We start from the raw sequence: 19,629 nt of genomic DNA, 5'->3' as shown, positions 1-19,629 counted from the left end.
TTTCACAGGAGAGTTATTAAACAAAATTTGACACTGGGCCACATAAGAAGATATTAGGACAGGTGACCAAAAGCTTGGTCAAAGAGGTAGGTTTTAATAAGCGCCATAAAGGAGGGGAGAGAGAGGCGGAGAGGTTTAGCGTGAGAATTCCAGAGCTTAGGGCCTAGGCAGCTGAAGGCACGGCTGCCATTGGTGGAGCGATTAAAATCTGGGATGCGCAAGAAGCAAGAATCAGAGGAGCGCAGAGATCTCGGAGGGTTGTAGAGCTGGAGGAGGTTACAGAGATAGGGAAGGACGAGGCCGTGGAGGGATTCGAAAACAAGCATGAGAATTTTAAAATTGAGGCATTCCCGGACCGGGAGCCAGTGTAGGTCAAAGAGCACAGGGGGTAATGGGAGAACGGGACTTGGTGCGAGTTAGGATTCGAGCAGCAGGGTTTTGAATGAGCTCAAGTTTACATAGGGTGGGAGGTCGACCAGGAGGGCATTGGAATAGTCAAGTCTAGAGATAACAAAGGCATGGATGAGGGTTTCAGCAGCAGATGAGCTGAGGCAGGGCAGAGACGGTTGATATTACGGTAGTGGAAGTAGGCGATCTTGGTGATGGAGGTTATATGTGGTCGGAAGCTCCTCTCGGTCGAATAGTTAGCAAAATTTCTTTACACGGAGGGTTGTTGGGATTTGAACACAGCGCCAGAAATAGTGGTGGAAACAGAAGACTTTTAAAAGGGAAATTGATAAATATTTGAAAAAAGAAAAAGTTAAAATGGTATGGGGAAAGAGCCAGGGAATGGGAATAACTGGGTAATCCCTCCAGAGAGCGGAGACCCGGTACAATGGGTCGATCGGCCTCTTTCTGTGCTGTAACATTCCATAATTCTATGATATATTTTCTCCCTGTCTCACTCGAAGGTGCTAACTCTTGATGGGACTGTAGTTCCACAGATACCAGCCCCCCCCCCCCCCCCGCCCCCCCCGGTACCTCAGTCCAATGACCATTCCCCATGTGTGAACTTGGACAGTGAGTATCAGCAGTAAAGACAAAATGCTGGAAATACACAGCAGGTCAGTCAGCATCTGTAAAGAGAAAAGACAGGTTGATGAAGTTTCGAGTGTATACTCTTTATCAGAGCTGCAGGTTCTTTGATTGTTGAAGGCATCAACGCTGATGCTTAATCCTTCACTTACCCGATGCCTACACATGCTCACACTCCATCATGGGTTACTAGAAAGAAAGACTTGCATTTATATAGCGTCTTCACGACCTCGGGGTGTTCCAAACCACTTTACAGCCAATGAAGTACTTTTGAAGTAGGAAATACAGCAGACAATTTGTGCACAGCAAGACCCCACAAACAGCAATGTGATAATGACCAGATAAACTCTTTTCTAGTGATGTTGGTTGAGGCATAAATATTGGCCAGGACACGGGGAGAACTCCTCTGCTCTTGTTCGAAATAAAACCATAGGATCTTTTTCGCCCACCTGAGAAGGCAGATGGGGCCTCGGTTTAACGTCTCATCCGAAAGACGGCACCTCCAACAGTGCAGCACCCCCTCAGTACTGCACTGGAGTGTCAGCCTAGATTTTGTGCTAAAGTTCCTAGAATGGGGCTTGAACCCACAACCTTCTGACTCAGAGGCGAGAGTGCAACTTATTGAGCCACAGCTGACACCTAGATGTTCATTAAGACCAGCAACCCTACCTGATTTTTTTTTTCCCCCCCTTACTAATGCAACGATGCTGGCACTAGTTGTCTCCCTACTATTTACTGCCTTCACACCTGAGATCAGCTAAAATAGCACAAGCAGTAGATGGAATCCAGGGCCTTCTTGGTTGGTATGGCTCAGTTCTGCAGTGGGCGGTCCGTTTATCTGTGAACCATTGGGAGAGCAATCCAAATGCAAAGAGACCTGCGTGATACTATCACGCTAGCTGATAAATTAAGACTGAGCATTAACCAGGTGGCGCAGTGGGCTAGAGACTGGCCTTTCACCCTCTGGAACCTGAGTTCACATCCAGCCCAGACTGATTCGATGAAGTCTCTTCTGTCTGCTGCCTGTAAAGCTTCTATGTGAAATGAGTTTGGCTGTCTCAGTGCACAAAAGTCTCTCTAATTTGGCACTGATTAGTAATCTCGTGCACGAAGGCACAGGATGGCAGATATGGAAATTGAAGATTCCCATTTCCCCAGCACTCTCAAAAAAAAAACCTGGCGTTATTGTGATGCTATTGCAATGTGTTCCAAGATTAATGTAGTGTGAAGTGGTTTAGTGACGGTGGGGGCTGTGGTGACATTTCCTTGTTACTGTTCTTTGCTGACTATACTCCTCATCCTTGTGTTCAAATCCCTCCATGGCCTCGTCCCTCCCTATCTCTGTAACCTCCGAGAACTCTGCGTTCCTCCAACTCTGGCCACTTCCGCATCTCTGATTTCCTTCACCTCACCATTGGCGGCCGTGTCTCTGGGCCCTAAACTCTGGAATTCCCTCCCTAAACCTCTCTGCTTCTCTCTCCTCCTTTTAAGGCACTCCTTGAAACCTACCTCTTTGACCAAGCTTATGGCCAGCTGTCCTAATATCTCCTTATGTGGCTCGGTATCAAATTTTGTTTGATAACGCTCCTGTGAAATGCCTTGGGATGTTTTACGACGTTAAAGGCGCTATATAAGTGCAAATTGTTGTTGATTGTCATGCTCCATTCCTAAACCGGAGCCCTTTCACGCTCTTTTTTTTTATAAACAGTTTAAATTTCAGAAATTATTATTGAGACGTTTGTTCAGAATCCATTTTCCAGTGGTGCGAGTATGGGGAACATATTTATTGTACTGCGGTCTGGCAGCAAAAGGAACCTGCAGAGCTCTGACCGCCCAAGCTGTTGACATTGGGCAACCTGTCAATGCTTTCAGTTCCTTCCTCATTCCATAGTGGGAAGTACTTTGTTTGAGCTTCATGCCAGCGGCCTGGGTTGAAACAGTAGCAGAGCTTTCCATTTGAACTGAGGGAGGAATGTTTTGAGGTGTGGGTGGATTGTTCTCTAGGTGCGGGGTCAAAGGGTGGGCGTCCAGCTAGTGTAAAACCTATTCAAGACCATAAAACAATTGGTTGTCCAGTGCGCTACTCCACTGTGAGATCAAGGTTACCCCTTCCCGGATAGTAATAGAGAAACAACAGCCTTTTCTCCACATTTTCCGCTTCCACCAGTTTCCTCTTATGGCACAAAATAAAACTTTACGATCATGACATAAATAAGTAGCCACTTTCCGAACATGTTTTCTCTCCTGGTTTTCATCAACATTTCCACAATACACAATCTGAAGGGAATAGACTCATTTGTGTCAGTGGGGTGTTAACATTCTTGACATATTCCAGACTATTTGACAAGCAGCCAATACCCCGAAGGGAACGATTGGCGCATTGATCGAGGAATGTTGTTACGAGTTTGGAGACAGGAACAGTGAGACGTTACACGACCTTGTTATTAGCAGCTCTTGATCTGCATTTCTTGTTCATGGCTCCACTGTGAATTCAGTATTTTGATCTCCCCTCACATGCTTAAAACTTCCTTCTATGTAATGACCTGATGCTGTGCTCGCAGAGTTGAGACCAAGTGTGGTCTTCAAGTGAGACTGTGTTAGAGGGTGGGGACTGTTGGTCCAGGGTGCAGTGGCTGTTTTTAAAATCATACAATCTGTCCTTATCTTTCTATAATTAATTTTATATTGTTTGTAGTTAAGTAGCAAAACTTACAGTAATCGGGAAGCAGCGACGTAGATTTGGTTGGAGCATGGGGGTTTCTCTGCAATATAGGCTGAGGAGCTGGGAGATACAAAATGGGTATTACAGAGCCATTACTGGCAGGAGGGTGTAATTACAGTGTGACAAGTTTACATAGGCAATTTCCGTTTATAAATGTGGAGGTAGGAATTTTCAATGGAACAAGTTGACAGGAAGTGCATTAAGATGAAAGGTTAGTAATATATTATATTTTCAATCCATACAGAGGTGTCATTTTATTGAGTCTACATTAGACTATTACCGTATGGTGTTGTCAGTAGGTTTTTTGTGTCTTTTGGTATCAAAACTGTGTAAGGAAAAAAAATTAAATGTCAATATGCTTTAATATTCTATTAACCACTTCTATTCTGATACTCTTAATTCATCACCTACAAGTTAATCCCATCACTCCCAGCAGCAGCGACAGACTTGTTTACCTCCCCCTCCCCGCCAGTGCCATGGGTCGGTAGTGGCACTCTCGCCTCTAAGTCAGATGGTTGTAGGTTCAAGTTCCACTCCAGAGACTTGAGCGCCTGATCTGGGGTGGAGTGCTGCACTGTTGGAGGTGCCGTCTTTTGGATGAGTGGTTAAGCCCAGGCCCTCTCTGCTCTCTCATTTCAACATAAAAGATCCCACAGGCACTATTGGAAGAAGAGGGGAATTTTCCTGGTGTCTTGGCCAATATTTATCCCTCAACCAACTTTTTAAAAAAAAGACATCATTTGGTCACTTATCTGATTGGTGTTTGGGAACTTGCTGTGCACAAATTGTCTGCAACATTTCCCTGCATTATTACCATAACTACACTTCAAAAGTACTTAATTTGCCTGTGAAGCGCTTTGGGACGTCTTGGGATGAAGTGCTGGTGACAGTCACAACGGATGTCATTTCTGCCTTTGGTTAGGGTCGTTTCAGTGCTGTGGCAGTAGTCTACCCCAATGTTATACAATGGGATGTACTTCACCCCAGCGTTATACAATGACAAAGGCAGAAATGACATCCGTTGTGACTGTGACCATGTTGCATTATCCCTCCACGTCCTCTTCGACCTCTCTGTAACCTTTGATGTAGTTCACCACACCATCCTCCTCTAAAGACTCCTCAGTTGTTCAGCTCAGTGGGACTGCCCTTGCTCAGGGTTCCACTCTTACCCACCTGATATAGCTAGTACACCTCCAGCAATGGCATCTCTACCTGCCCCACACCATTACCAAGAATCTATCCGGAACAGGTCTGTCACTGTATAACACTGGGGTACAGTACTGGTGGGTACAGGTCTGTCACTGTATAATACTGGGGTACAGTACTGGTGGGTACAGGTCTGTCACTGTATAATACTGGGGTACAGTACTGGTGGGTACAGGTCTGTCACTGTATAACTGGGTACAGTACTGGTGGGTACAGGTCTGTCACTGTATAATACTGGGGTACAGTACTGGTGGGTACAGGTCTGTCACTGTATAATACTGGGGTACAGTACTAGTGGGGACAGGCCTGTCACTCTATAATACCAGGGTACAGTACTGGTGGGTACAGGTCTGTCACTCTATAATACCGGGGTACAGTACTGGTGGGGACGGGTCTGTGTCTGGTGCTGGAAGTGGTGTGAACAGTTTGAGAGGACAAACTTTGACCGGCACAACATTAAAGTGCATTAGTTTAAAAGTGTGACTCTCTGTATGCTCTAAACCCTGTGCTAAAACCATGATGGAAGATGTAAACTGAAGACCACGAGTGTGATAGATCGGGCATTGTGTTAATTTAAAAATAAAATGTGTTACTTAAAAGTGGAAAAACAAAATTGCAAAACATTAAAACACACATCTCATTGTAAACACATCGCAGGAAAACAAAAACATTCTCGGGCCTCAGATTATGAAAGACCCTGGCTCTCTCTGGCCCAGCACCCTCCTCAGGACATTCTGCCCCGTGCAGTGCCGCAGCCTGACCCCTCGGGTCCATTAGAACCATTGGCAGGTTTCTCATCAGAATTAATAAAAGGAAAATAAGGCAATTGCAACCACTATGCAGAGTGCCAACCTTTCAGCCGTGGCTCAGTGGGTCGCACTCTCACTTCTGAGTCAGAAGGTTGTGGGTTCAAGTCCCCACTCCAGAGACTTGGGCACAAAATCTCGGCTGACACCATACCAAGGGAGTGCTGCACTGTCAGAGGCGCCGTCTTTCAGATGACACGTTAAACCAAGGCCCCTGTCTGCCCCCTCAGGTGGATGTAGAACGTCCCATGGCATTATTCGAAGAAGAGCAGGGGAGATCTCCCCGGTGTTCTAGCCAACATTTATCCCTCAACCAACATCACTAAAAAAACATTATCTGGTCAGTATCTTGTTGCTTGTTTGTGGGATCTTGCTGTGTGCAAATTGGCTGCCGCATTCCCTACATTCCAACAGTGACTGCACTTCAGAAAAGTACTTAGTTGGCTATAAAGTGCTTTTGGACATCCTAGGGTTGTGAAAGGTGCTATATAAATGCAAGTCTTTTCTTTCTTTCCATATCCTGTCCAGCAAGTATGAGATCCAGAGGTTGCCGGAATTGGAGCCTGCCTGGGGTGAGGTTTTGAATTGAATTTCTTGTTTTAAGTGTTTACAGAACAGTATCATCAATTAACCACTTAATCCTTATTTCATACACTGATGTCCCTCACTTCAGTGATCTCAGATGTTCACAAAAAATCCTGGATTATTGAAGTTTTTGAGCAGTGCGTTTTATTTGAGCCTTGTTGAAGGCCCTCTGCTGCCACCTTCTGGCGCTGCACTGTTATTGAGTCTTTTTGAGGCTCACAGTTGCAAATTTTAGGTGATGAACGATAAGTAAGAAGAAACAACTTGCATTTATATAGCGCCTTTCACATCCTCAGGACATCCCATAGGACTTCACAACCAATGTATTACACACCAGTTAATCTGTTTTTGTGATGTTTGAAGGACAATTGTTGGCCAGGACACTGAGATAACTCCTCTGCTGATTTTCGAATAGTGCTGTGGGATCTTTTTAGCATCCACCTGAAGAAGCGGACTTGGTTTAAACCCGTAGTTAAATATTTCATAGGAAAGACGACACCTCCGACAGTGCAGCACTCCCTCGGTACTGCACTGGAAGTGTCAGCCTGGATTATGTGCTCAAGTCTCTGGAGTGGGACCTGAACCCACGACCTCCTTACACAGAGGCTTGTGAGTGCAACCCACTGAGCAACGCATGACCATCCAGAGTATTGGAGAAAGACCTAATAAGTACTAGATGGGATGGATGAGAAAGTGATATGCGTCCTATTTGCTTGGACTGGATTTGCACCTCATCCCGTTTGGTCAGTGTTGTTTCACCAAACGTCAATTCTGTTTTCTTTTATTTTCCTGCGTGCTTGTGTTGCTCTCGGAGACTATTTTCCTTGTTTACCTGTGAATAATTTCTCTTCCTTTCAGTAACTGCGTTTCTGAACACATTGACTCCGAAGTTCTATGTGGCATTAACAGGGACGTCCTCTCTCATATCAGGACTCATATTAGTAAGTATTATATCCATTATTTTTTAAAAAAAATCAATTTTCTCCCATTGACCAGGGATTCTGAACTGATCGGTCTCCACTGGCCCCTAATGGGGCTGGTCTCCAGGGAGGAAAGCTTCCTCTGATGGCAATTTCTAATAAAATCGTGATGTGGAGATGCCGGTGATGGACTGGGGTTATAGTCCAACGATTTTTATTTGAAATCTACAAACTTTCGGAGGTTTCCTCCTTCCTCAGGTAAATTTACCTCCGAAAGCTTGTAGATTTCAAATAAAAATCGTTGGACTATTGGTAGCTCTTTCAGAGGGCTGGCACAGGCATGATGGGCCGAATGGCCTCCTTCTGTGGTGTATGATTCTATAACCCTGGAAGTGAATTCCACAACCTCTGTGTGAAGAAGTTTCTCCTACCCTCAGTTCTAAATCTCTTACATTTAATCTTGTATCTCTGGCCCCTCGTTCTTGACCCCTCAACTACTGGAAACAGTCTCCTTCTATCTACCCTGTCCCATCCTTTCATAGCATTGAGAAAGGTTCAGTGTTAATCGGTAACCGATTTGCGTGGGAATTAGTCGAGGAATTGGAATGATGCTTGCCTCAGGGTTGAGCCTTAGCTGTGGGAGCTTCCACGTTCGTGTTTAATCCACGTAAAGTACCGTAGTGACAATGTTTGCAGGTTCTACAGGTGAACTGTACATGCATGAGAACCAAGAGTAAGTAATGGACTCTCCTGAAGTTTAGTAATGGGTTACCCTGGTTTTGTTCTTTGATCTTGCTGCCCTTTCGTTCCTCTATTTTTATAAACCCATCCGGGCAGTGCCCTGCTCCCACTGTGACCAGTGCCATGTTTGTGGGAGTTGAATGAGATTTGCCCTCGAATGACTTTTTCTCGAATTCTCCCCCTTCCCCCATTCTCTTGCTGTTGCGCGGGGAAATAATTAAAATGTAGCACATTCCCCACTTATCATGGGCAGCCGCCTATATCGGGCAAATGGCGCTAACCATTTGTCATCACCATCGGCATCAATCACAAAGGTGCCGTTTAAAACCTATTTTAAATACCGAATATTTCGGGCTGTTCAACAAGTTCCTACCCCATATTTAGCGATTTAAAAGGCTCTGCTGATTTCAGCCAGTCGGGTCTTCGAGCAGTTTCAATCAGCTGTTCACATCTCGGTAAAGTGCAATTGCCTTAGTGATGAGATTCTAGATGCAAATGCTAGCAATTAGGAGAGGCCGTCACTAAATGAGATTTAAAAATGTGCTTTTTAAAAATATGTTGGTTACGTTGCTTTTTGGTTTTACCGTCCATCATGTATAGCGGGCAAATCGGGTTAACACCAAATGTGCTCGCTGTAAACGGTGGGGACTGTACCTGTTTACTCAGAGTGATATTCTAGTCTGGGTCAGTAATATAACAGGCCCCCTGCAAGATGTGGATTGAAGTACAGCAAGTTATGTACAGCTGGAAAAGGGGTACGGGGGATGAGTTAGGCAGAGAATGATGTGTGGGTGAGAGTAATTGCAGCGAACGTGTAATCTTATTGAGGGCGCACAGCTGATGTCACAAACCGCTCTTGTAATGTGTCAGCTGAAGCCTGAGATGAAATTCCTCCCACACGCAGCCAGGAGTTGCAATGTTGAGGTGACTGAATATATATATATATCTACGCCCCCTCATTCTGGACTCTCCAGCCGGGGGAAACATCCGCTCAGCAACTATCCTGTCAAGCCCCCTCAGAATCTTATATGTTTCAATGAGATCACCTCTCATTCTTCTAAACTTCAGAGAGTATAGGCCCATTCTACTCAATCTCTCCTCATAGGACAGACAACCCTCTCATCCCAGGAATTAACCTAGTATGCAGAGGATTTAGGATGCAGAGTTTGAACGTCAGTTCAGGGTTGAACAGGACGCCAAGGTTTCTGCACAAATATGTCGTCAGGGAAGGTGGGGGGGGTGGGGAATGGAATGGAATGGCAAGAGAGCAGAGTTTATGGCGGGGGCCAAAAATGATGGCCGTGGTCTTTTTGATGTTAAGTTGGAGGAAGCTGTGGGTGATCCAATGACTTGATGTCAGACAGAGCCGTCCGACAGCATGGGGATTGATGGTGAGGTTGGGAGTTAGAGCTGGGTGTCACCAGCATCTATGTAGAGGCTGACTCGGTGCGTGCAGATGTTGTGATTGTGGGGCTGGGTGTAGATGATGATGATGAAGACGAGGAGGCCGTGGATGCAACCATGGCGGACTCTGGAGGCAATATAGATATTATTTTTTATATATATATGTATAGTGTGATATATAGATAGATAGTGTGGATCCCCCACGATGTTTACAGTAGGTTGGATGATATGTTAATTTATAACAACATGAATATTATACCATGTAACACAAAATATATTACCGTGTTTAAGCTGCCTTGTCTGCTTGAAGTCATAAAGTCTTAATTATTGTAAGTAAACACAGCATGAGGTCAGTCAAAGTTTAACTGGTGATTGGTGAGGGAAGATAGCAGGTTGGAGGTGCTTGTAAATTTCCAGCTCCAGCCCCATATAGCTGACTTAAAAAAAAAGCTTTTTTTTCAATATGCTTTTTACATTTTGAAGTCTGAAGCGTGACAGCTCTCCCAAAACTTCCATAAAGCAGTTTATTGGCTGCACTATTAATTTCTTTCCTCTCGTTTTCTTTCCTCCTCTCCTAAAGGTGTGGCCGACTTGCTGGATATATAGTCTGTGTTTGCACAATGTTCAGTTCCAATGCGCAGTTCCTCAGATAATGAAGCAGTCTCCACCTCTCTTCCTTTTAAGATGCTCCTTAAAACCTACCTCTTTGACCAAGCTTTTGGTCACCTGTCCTAATTTCTCTTTACGTGGCTTGTTGTCAAATATCACTCCTGTGAAACACCAAAAGACGTTTTACTACGTTAAAGGCGCTATATAAATACAAGTTGTTGTTCTTGTTACGCTCCCTAGCTTGTATTTCCCTAGAGGTTTTGTATGCCCCTTTAAAATGCTTTGTTAACTTCCTTCCAGTCCTTGATCACTAGTCTAGTTTCTAATGATTCTCCAAAGACAGTGACAGGGGGCCGGGGAGGTGACAAGTCTGCTGAACCATTAGATTGTCCTGTCTGAGTTCATGACGTGAAGCTCATCCCAAGAGTTTGGTTCCATTTGTGCTGGGACTGATTTGCAGCTAATCAGTTTCCTGCAGGTTAGATTCGGGCAGGTGTAGGGACTGCCCTGATTGCCGGTGTTGGATGTTCGGGGAAGCTGTTGTCAGAAGTGTTTAAATATGATCCTTCTTCTGCTCCTCAGAGTGACCCATCCATGCAAACTTCAAGCCAGCCAGCAAGAGGCGCCTGTTGTCTGTGGGTTGTGAACACAGAAACCAGCCCTTCAGTCACGCTGTGTATGCTTCCCCACCAAGCAAGCAGCCTGCTGACAGCTCGTAACAAATTCATTATAGCCACATTTTCAAATCGTGCATAAAACCTTCTGAACTCACGCACTGGTTAGTCACTCCCTGCTCAAAAATGTTACCTCATAACTAATGTCCACTTTTCACAACATTTTTTTTTTAAAAACGTAGTTTTATTTTTAATCTATGCCAGGCGCATTTTATTTAACCTGTGACGATGTACAGATTCACTGGAAAGGTCACAAAAAGTTAAAGGTTTAAGCCTGTGCAGTGGGAAGCGAGGCTGAAGAATGTGAAGTGCTTTACGACGGGCACTTCAGGACACACACTGAAGCTAGCGCTGGGATGTTCTGCATGAACGTTTGACATGAACAAACAAATAGATTTTTTTTTTGCATTTGCCGAAGGTTGCTCTCTTGTGGGTTCCTCGGTGGTGCAGTGAGGAAATTGCGTTACAAAGCGTAACGTGACATTTGCACTAAATTAGACGTAGCTCTCCCTAACTGCACAAAACAAGGTCCATTCACGAGCAGAGACGGCGTCGTCCTATCTGGGCCATTGGGAGGTGCTGGTGGCCCAGACCTTGGGGCATAACAACATAAGAAATAGGAGCAGGAGTCGGCCATACGGCCCCTCGAGCCTGCTCCGCCATTCAGTCAGATCATGGCTGATCTTCGACCTCAACTCCACTTTCCCGCCCGATCCCCATATCCCTTGATTTCCCCTAGAGTCCAAAAATCTATCGATCTCGGGCTTGAATATACCCAACGACTGAGCATCTACAGCCTTCTGGGGTAGAGAATTGCAAAGATTCGCAACCCTCTGAGTGAAGAAATTCCTTCTCATCTCAGTCCTAAATGTCCGACCCCTTATCCCGAGACTATGACTCCAAGTTCTAGACTCTCCAGTGGGGGCTACTGGTAGCCCAGGTTGTAGGATAGTGGACACTACCAATCTGAAAGTTTGTTTGCGATAAGCTCTTGATTTTGTTTCTAATGTTTTTTTCTAGAAGTGTAATGTTTTTATAGTCTCTCTCCTGTCTCCCAGGGCTGTGTCCCATCGCCGACCATCTTGTCTTTAAGCCTTTGCCAACCCTGCTTTGTAACCAGATCCTTTTTATGTGCACTAGAGTGACCCCCGGTGGTGACTCCCCTTCAGGTGATAACAGCCCTCCCACATGTTGAGGTACAACATATAGGACATATAACATGCTGCCCCGTTTGTTGAACACTGTGTGTTAACACGCCACTCCACAAAGTGCTGGGACACGGTTTCATGTCTCTACTTCTCTGTACAGCAAGTTCCCAGTCTTTTGTTTTAGGGTGCTTCCCAGTGACCAGCTCAAGAATGGTTTAAGAACTGGCCTTTGGAGCAGCTCAGCTTAGCTTCCTGCCTACCTTGACCAGAGTGCAAGGCACAAGAGGACCTAAGAGCGGAGAAAATGTAAAATCTGTTTCAGAAGAGAAAATAGCTCAGTTTATGTGCTAAATGAGGCCTGGCCCCCAGCCCCTGGGTCATTGGTTTCCAGTGAAGCTCAGCTATGCTGCAATGTGGAGATTGAATCATCTCTCTATCATATGATTCAGGTTAATCATGATACTATTTCACTGCAAAGACTAAGACACATCCTCAACTTACAATCAGCTTGCACTGCAGACGGATTTTCCTCCTTTATATCTACATTTATATCTATTTATGAAAACATTTAGTCCCAAAATTGTGCTTGCTCCTGTTCCTCTTCCTACTTGACCGACAAAATTCTCTGTGGCTTAAAGAGGTCCTTTTCTAGCTACTTTGATAGTTGAGTGGATGAACTCAAGGCTGCATTCCCAGTCGGCGCTGAGTGAGCTGATCCTCGGCCTGGGTGGCACCAGAGGGCGCTACAACTGACCTTTGCTACGGAAGGGACAGAATCAGGCCAGGGTCCTGGTCGCTAACCAGCGACTCCTGCTCGAAAGTATGAGAGAACGAATATGGGGTGAGGACAGGGTTGGTCTCGGCTGTGGTGCTCCCCCTCCTCCAATCCAAAAGGCTTTCTGAATGTGTCCAGGCGCACATATTTAGAAAGCCGTTCGGATGAGGTACAGGAGGGTATTTGGAGGCTGGGGAGCTCAAAGTTCAGCATTTCTGTGGGGGGATGTGGTGGGGTTGGAGAGCAGGGGAGACGAGTTTTGTTAGGTCCGCTGAATTGCTGAGTAGAGTTTAAATACAAGCCATTACTATACTTTTTCCTGGTATTGAAAAGAAAACTAATGGAAATGTAATGCTTATTTGTGTCACTAAAAGAGATTGACACAAACTGAAATTACTCAGTTTAAAAAAAAAACTTGCATTTATATAGCGCCTTTCACGACCTCAGGATGCCCCAAAGTGCTTTACAGCCAATGAAGTACTTGTGACGTGTAGTCACTATTGTAATGTAGGAAATCCCACTCGCAGCAATGTGATAATGACCAGATAATCTGTTTTAGTGATGTTGGTTTAGGGATAAATATTGGCCAGGACACCCGGGAACTCCCCTACTCTTTTTCAAATTAGTGCCATTCGATTTTTTTTTAAGTTCACCTGAGAGGGCAGGCAGGGGCTCTGTTTAACGTCCCATCCGAAAGACAGCACCTCCGACAGTGCTGCAGTCCTTCGGTACTGCACTTGGAGTGTCAGCCTAGATTATATGCTGAAATCTCTGGATTGGGTCTCGAACCCATAACTTCCTGACGCTGAGGTGAGAGTGTTACCCACTGAGCCGCGGCTGGTACCTCAACATTTATTAAACGGAGTAAGTTCGCTTTGCGACTTGGCTGAGGAGGGAGGGAGGGAGGGGTCGGCAGTGTCTGGTAATGGTTCAGTCCCTGTACGTCTGCTTTCCCGTTTCAGATATTTGAGTGGTGGTATTTTCGGAAGTACGGCACGTCCTTCATTGAGCAGGTCTCTGTGAGCCACTTGCGGCCACTGCTTGGCGCGGTGGATAATAACTCGCCTTCGGTTCATTTTACCGCCAGCAACGGAGAGGCTGAATCGAACAGGCAAAATGTGTCGGGTAATCATCTCTATTGATTATTATTGTTCAATGAAAACCACTTACAGTTTCATGGAGCATGTTCTGCACAGTACTGTTTAATTTAAATGTTATCTGATTTCTGTATCCTCCATTTTAGTCTTCAAGGGACATTTTCTGCCGTTCACTACTTTTAGTAAAATATAGCAATAGTCAGCTTTGGAAGATATATATCCGCCATAACTGTAAATTGCTGGGGATGAAATAATTAAAAATTCTGCATAGTATTCTGTATCTGCAATTAAGAGCTTAAGAATCATAGAATCGGACCGCACAGAAGGAAGCCATTCGGCTCATCGTGCCTCTGCTGCCTCTTTTTGAAAGGGCTATACAATTGGTCCTACTCCCCTTCTCTTTCCCCATAGCCCTGCAAATTTTCCCCCTTCAAGTATTTATCAATTCCATTTTGAAATTTACTATTGAATCTGCTTCCACCGCCCTATCAGGCAGCGCATTCCAGATCATAACAACTTGCTGCTTAAAAAAAATTCTCATCTCCCTCTGGCTCTTTTGCCGATCATCTTAAATCTTTGTCCTCTGGTTACCGACCCTCCTGCCACTGGAAACAATTTCTCCTTATTTAGTCTTATAAAAACCCTTCATGATTTTGAACACCTCAATTAACCTTCTCTGCTCTAAGGAGAACAAGAATTTTTAGGAACAAAAAGAGGACCATTCCCTATCTCGATTACCTTTTGGGTGAAAAGGTTTCTCCTGACTATCTTGATCCTAACTTACTCACTGTTAGCTTGTATCTCCTGTGATTTGAACCCACTACCGTAGTAAATAATTTGCCTAGATCAACTTTCTCAACTTCCCACATAAGATGAATTCTTCGTGTACACGATCGATTGTATCGTTCATACGTTACATACAATGTAACAGAAACAGGCCATTCGGCCCAACAGGTCCATGCCATGCAGGTTTATGCACCACACGAGCCTCCTCCCTCTGTACTTCAACTAACCCTATCTGCATATCCTTCTATTCCTTTCTCCCTCATGTGTTTATCTAGCTTCCCCTTAAAAGCATCTATGCTAGTCGCCTCAACTACTCCTTGTGGTAGCAAGTTCCACTCTCTGGGTGAAGAAGTTTCCCCTGAGTTCCCTATTGGATTTATTAGTGACTATCTTATATTTATGACCCCTAGTTCTGGTCTCCCTTGCAAGTTGAAACATCTCCACGTCTATCCTGTCAAACCCTATCATTACCTTAAAGACCTCTCTCAGGTCACCCCTCAGTCTTCTCTTTTCTAGAGAAAAGAGCCCCAACCTGCTCAGTCTTTCCTGGTAGGTATAACCTCTCAGTTCTGGTATCATCCTAGCAAATCTTTTTGCACCTTCTCTATATCCTTTCTATAATAAGGAGACCAGAATTGTTCACAGTACTCTAAGTGTGCCCTAATCAAGGTTCTGTACAAGTTTAACATACTTCTCTGCTTTTTAATTCTATCCCTTTGGAAATGAACCCCAGTGCTTGGTTTGCTCTTTTAATGGCCTTATTAACCTGCGTTACTACTTTTAGTGATTTATGTATCTGAATCCCCAGATCCCTCTGCTCCTCTACCCCATTTAGACTCTTATTATCCAAATGTGGCCTCCTTATTCTTCCTACCAAAATGTAATACCTTGCACTTATCTATTGAAATTAATTTGCCAATTACATGCCCATTCTGCAAGTTTATTAATGTCTTCCTGTATTTTGTCGCAGTCCTCAGTATTAATTATACCCCCCAATTTGGTGTCATCCACAAATTTTGAAATTGTACTTCTGATTTCTGAGTCCAAATCGTTTATGTAAATAGTGAACAACAGTGGTCCCAGCACCGATCCCTGTAGAAAACCACTTCACACCTTCTGCCAGTCTGAGTAACATTCGAATTAGCTCATGAAATATAACAAATATTGGCTGCGGTGTGTACTATCTACAGGATGCACTGCAGCAAATTGCCAAGGCTATTTTGGCACCACCTCCCAAACCTACGATCTCCACCACTTAGAAGCACAAGAGCAGCAGGTGTATGGGAACACCATCACCTCAAAGTTCCCCTCCAAGTCACACACAAACATATATTGCCGTTCCTTCATTGCATTGGGTCAAAATCCTGGACCTCTTCTTTTTCAAATATTTACCCACTTCCCTTTTAAAAGCTATTACGGATTTTGCTTACGCTTTATTCCATTGTCCTAACAACCCTCTGCATTTAAAAAAAAAATTCTCCTCATCCTTTGTTCGTTTGGTGATGGTCGTAAATGATGGCAAATTGTGACAGATTGTGAAACCCTGCAAGTGGTCATCGACAGTCCAGCGGGGTGGGCAGACAGATGGCAGATGCAGCTCAGTATAGAAAAACGTGAAGCAATACATCTTGGAAGCAAGAATAGGGAAATGAAGTACGCCTTATACGGAAAGATTTCAAATAAGTAGTAGACGCTCATTTGAGGCCATTTGAAAGGTGGCAGTGCATGGAGATAACGTGATATAAAATGGTGCCTAGAATGCTGTCTTGTATCTAGAGTCTTAGAACACAAACGCAAGGAGCTAATGTTGAATTTGTACAAAACCCTCGGACTTGGAGCGTCGATGAGTAGCCCATCACAGGAGGGATATAAATGGAAACGGTGCAGTGTAGAATTACTAGGATGTTATCAGGGATGAGGGTTTATAGTTATGAAAAGAGACTTGGGATGTTAGGACTTTGTTTTCACAAGAGCTGAGAACGTTGAGCCTGGACCTGATCGAGGTCTTCAAGATTAAGAAGGGTGGAAAGTGGTAGATTGATGCCACTGGTTTGCCTGACGGTTATGAGAGAGCACCAATGTAAGCTAATCAGAAAAATGATTAAAGGGGAGGTTAGAAAACATGGTTAGAATGTAGAATTCTTTGCCACAAGTCATTATTGAAATAGAGTGCACAGAAATTCTTTTCAAAAGTTGCTTGAAATAGAGGGATATTAAGTAGTATGGAGAGCAAGAGAGAGGGATTAGACAAGGTTGCTTATGGAGAAACACAGCTGTGCAGCCTCGTTGGGCCGAATGGCCTGTTTCTGTGCTATAACATTCCACGATTCTATGAATCTTATAGAAACACACTTGTATACCGTGAATTCCATCATAGAATCACGCCTGTATATTGTGAATTCTGTCACAGAATCAGACCTGTATACTGTGACTTCTGTCACAGAATCAGGCCTGTATACTGTGAATTCTGTCACAGAATCAGGCCTGTATACTGTGAATTCTGTCACAGAATCAGACCTGTATACTGTGAATTCTGTCACAGAATCAGACCTGTATACTGTGAATTCTGTCACAGAATCAGACCTGTATACTGTGAATTCTGTCACAGAATCAGACCTGTATACTGTGAATTCTGTCACAGAATCAGACCTGTATACTGTGAATTCTGTCACAGAATCAGACCTGTATACTGTGAATTCTGTCACAGAATCAGACCTGTATACTGTGAATTCTGTCACAGAATCAGACCTGTATACTGTGAATTCTGTCATAGAAATCACATATTATGATAAGTTTCTGTTATGTAAATAGTTTCTTACTGTTATTAAGATGTGGAGAAGGAACTGACTTACACTTGGTTATCTGTGTGGAGTTATAGTGATAACTGATTTAGTAGCTGTGGAACATCAGCGGTAGAAGGCATTCTGTGCCTAAAACAATTACTGATGTCACATTACTTTTCAGTCTTTGGCATCAATCCATGAAACGACCTTCAGCAGCACCTCGTTTAAATACTCAAATTAGATTTATTGAACAAGGACACCCAGCAATCAAAGTGTCAACCTCTTGATATGATTGAAAAGCACTAATGGATCTGCTGCCATAAAATAGACTAGTTGGGGGGATTGGCAGCTTGATTGAATGACCAGGCTATAGCTTTTAAGCTCTTCAATCAATCTGCCTGTCTTCAGTTATGACCTTCTGTACATTTTCCCTCCTCGTTTGTTAAGCCTCTCCATGGGAGTGCAGAGAAGCTGTCAGGCAAACCTGTTCCCAGCTCTCGGTCGATGCTGTTACTTTTAATGCCCCCCCCCCCCCTCAAAACCAATGGGGAAGTAGTGAGAAATCAGCCTCCACTGATAGAGTTGCGATCAGGAGGTCAGTGTGTGGTTGGTGTCATTTTTGGGACGGTGGCTGGATTGCGTTTATCCTTAATATCTCCTTAATACCTTACAACCTTCCCCCACCCAATTAATAGAGCTGAGGTTGGATTGCTTGTCCGCAGTTCGTTCACCTATTATTTGAAGGGCCTTTGCCAAACGGGCTTCATGATGCACGATGAGTACTTGATTAACCCAAAGTGCAGTGGACCCTGCATATAACTGGAGTCTCTTTAGCAAGCTAAAAGTTCATGATGCGTTTGTTTGTTCAGTGTGCTGTATAAGAAAGCTTCAATTAAGAGACTTCATGAAATAACTCGGTAACTAACAACTTGTGTATCTCCATAGATTCTCTCCCTGGATTACACACATGACATAAATTTTAACAATAAAGGGAGGGAGTTACTGCACTTTGAATGTTCTGTCAAGGAGTTGGTATTATGGAATGCGTTGGGGTTCCGCAATTTGTCCCTTACAGGATCGTTGTCTCGCCTGCTGATGTTTCAGAACAGAACTTCATTTTTCTAAAGCTGAGGCACAGATGGCACAAGAGGGGGAACAGCCGGAAGGGGAAATGCAGGAGAGGGGGAACAGCCGGAAGGGGAAATGCAGGAGAGGGGGAACAGCCGGAAGGGGAAATGCAGGAGAGGGGGAACAGCCGGAAGGGGAAATGCAGGAGAGGGGAACAGCCGGAGGGGGAAATGCAGGTGAGGGGGAACAGCCGGAAGGGGAAATGCAGGAGAGGGGGAACAGCTGGAAGGGGAAATGCAGGAGAGGGGGAACAGCTGGAAGGGGAAATGCAGGAGAGGGGGAACAGCTGGAAGGGGAAATGCAGGAGAGGGGGAACAGCTGGAAGGGGAAATGCAGGAGAGGGGGAACAGCTGGAAGGGGAAATGCAGGAGAGGGGGAACAGCCGGAAGGGGAAATGCAGGAGAGGGGGAACAGCCGGAAGGGGAAATGCAGGAGAGGGGAACAGCCGGAGGGGGAAATGCAGGTGAGGGGGAACAGCCGGAAGGGGAAATGCAGGAGAGGGGGAACAGCTGGAAGGGGAAATGCAGGAGAGGGGGAACAGCTGGAAGGGGAAATGCAGGAGAGGGGGAACAGCTGGAAGGGGAAATGCAGGAGAGGGGGAACAGCTGGAAGGGGAAATGCAGGAGAGGGGGAACAGCTGGAAGGGGAAATGCAGGAGAGGGGGAGCAGCTGGAAGGGGAAATGCAGGAGAGGGGGAACAGCTGGAAGGGGAAATGCATGAGAGGGGGAACAGCTGGAAGGGGAAATGCATGAGAGGGGGAACAGCTGGAAGGGGAAATGCATGAGAGGGGGAACAGCTGGAAGGGGAAATGCAGGAGAGGGGGAACAGCTGGAAGGGGAAATGCAGGAGAGAGGGAACAGCTGGAAGGGGAAATGCATGAGAGGGGGAACAGCTGGAAGGGGAAATGCATGAGCAGGGGAACAGCTGGAAGGGGAAATGCATGAGCGGGGAACAGCTGGAAGGGGAAATGCAGGAGAGGGGGAACAGCTGGAAGGGGAAATGCAGGAGAGGGGGAAATGCAGGAGAGGGGGAACAGCTGGAAGGGGAAATGCAGGAGAGGGGGAACAGCTGGAAGGGGAAATGCAGGAGAGGGGGAACAGCTGGAAGGGGAAATGCAGGAGAGGGGGAACAGCCAGAAGGGGAAATGCAGGAGAGGAGGAACAGCTGGAAGGGGAAACGCAGGCAGTGCAGGAGGGGGAACAGCTGGGA

The 19,629-nt window shown here is 45.1% G+C and overlaps 1 protein-coding gene across 13 annotated transcripts in view; it reads left to right on the top strand.

The window, feature by feature from the left end:
• LOC137344605 (suppressor of tumorigenicity 7 protein homolog) overlaps nucleotides 1-19,629 on the top strand; it is a 140,183-nt gene that overhangs the window by 36,722 nt on the left and 83,832 nt on the right. For 9 of the 13 annotated variants that reach the window (XM_068007698.1, XM_068007696.1, XM_068007690.1 and 6 more), the window contains 2 exons: nucleotides 7,213-7,295; nucleotides 13,588-13,750. In XM_068007698.1, the coding sequence (XP_067863799.1) occupies nucleotides 7,213-7,295; nucleotides 13,588-13,750 (246 nt within the window). Of the gene's footprint in view, nucleotides 1-6,297; nucleotides 6,342-7,212; nucleotides 7,296-13,587; nucleotides 13,751-19,629 lie in introns of those variants that run through there. The other 4 variants (XM_068007701.1, XM_068007699.1, XM_068007704.1 and 1 more) reach the window with 4 other exon arrangements.

The sequence above is a fragment of the Heptranchias perlo genome, chromosome 27 (genome assembly GCF_035084215.1).
Source record: "Heptranchias perlo isolate sHepPer1 chromosome 27, sHepPer1.hap1, whole genome shotgun sequence".
NCBI classification, from domain to species: Eukaryota; Metazoa; Chordata; class Chondrichthyes; order Hexanchiformes; family Hexanchidae; genus Heptranchias; species Heptranchias perlo.
This window is presented reverse-complemented; position numbering and strand designations above follow the sequence as displayed.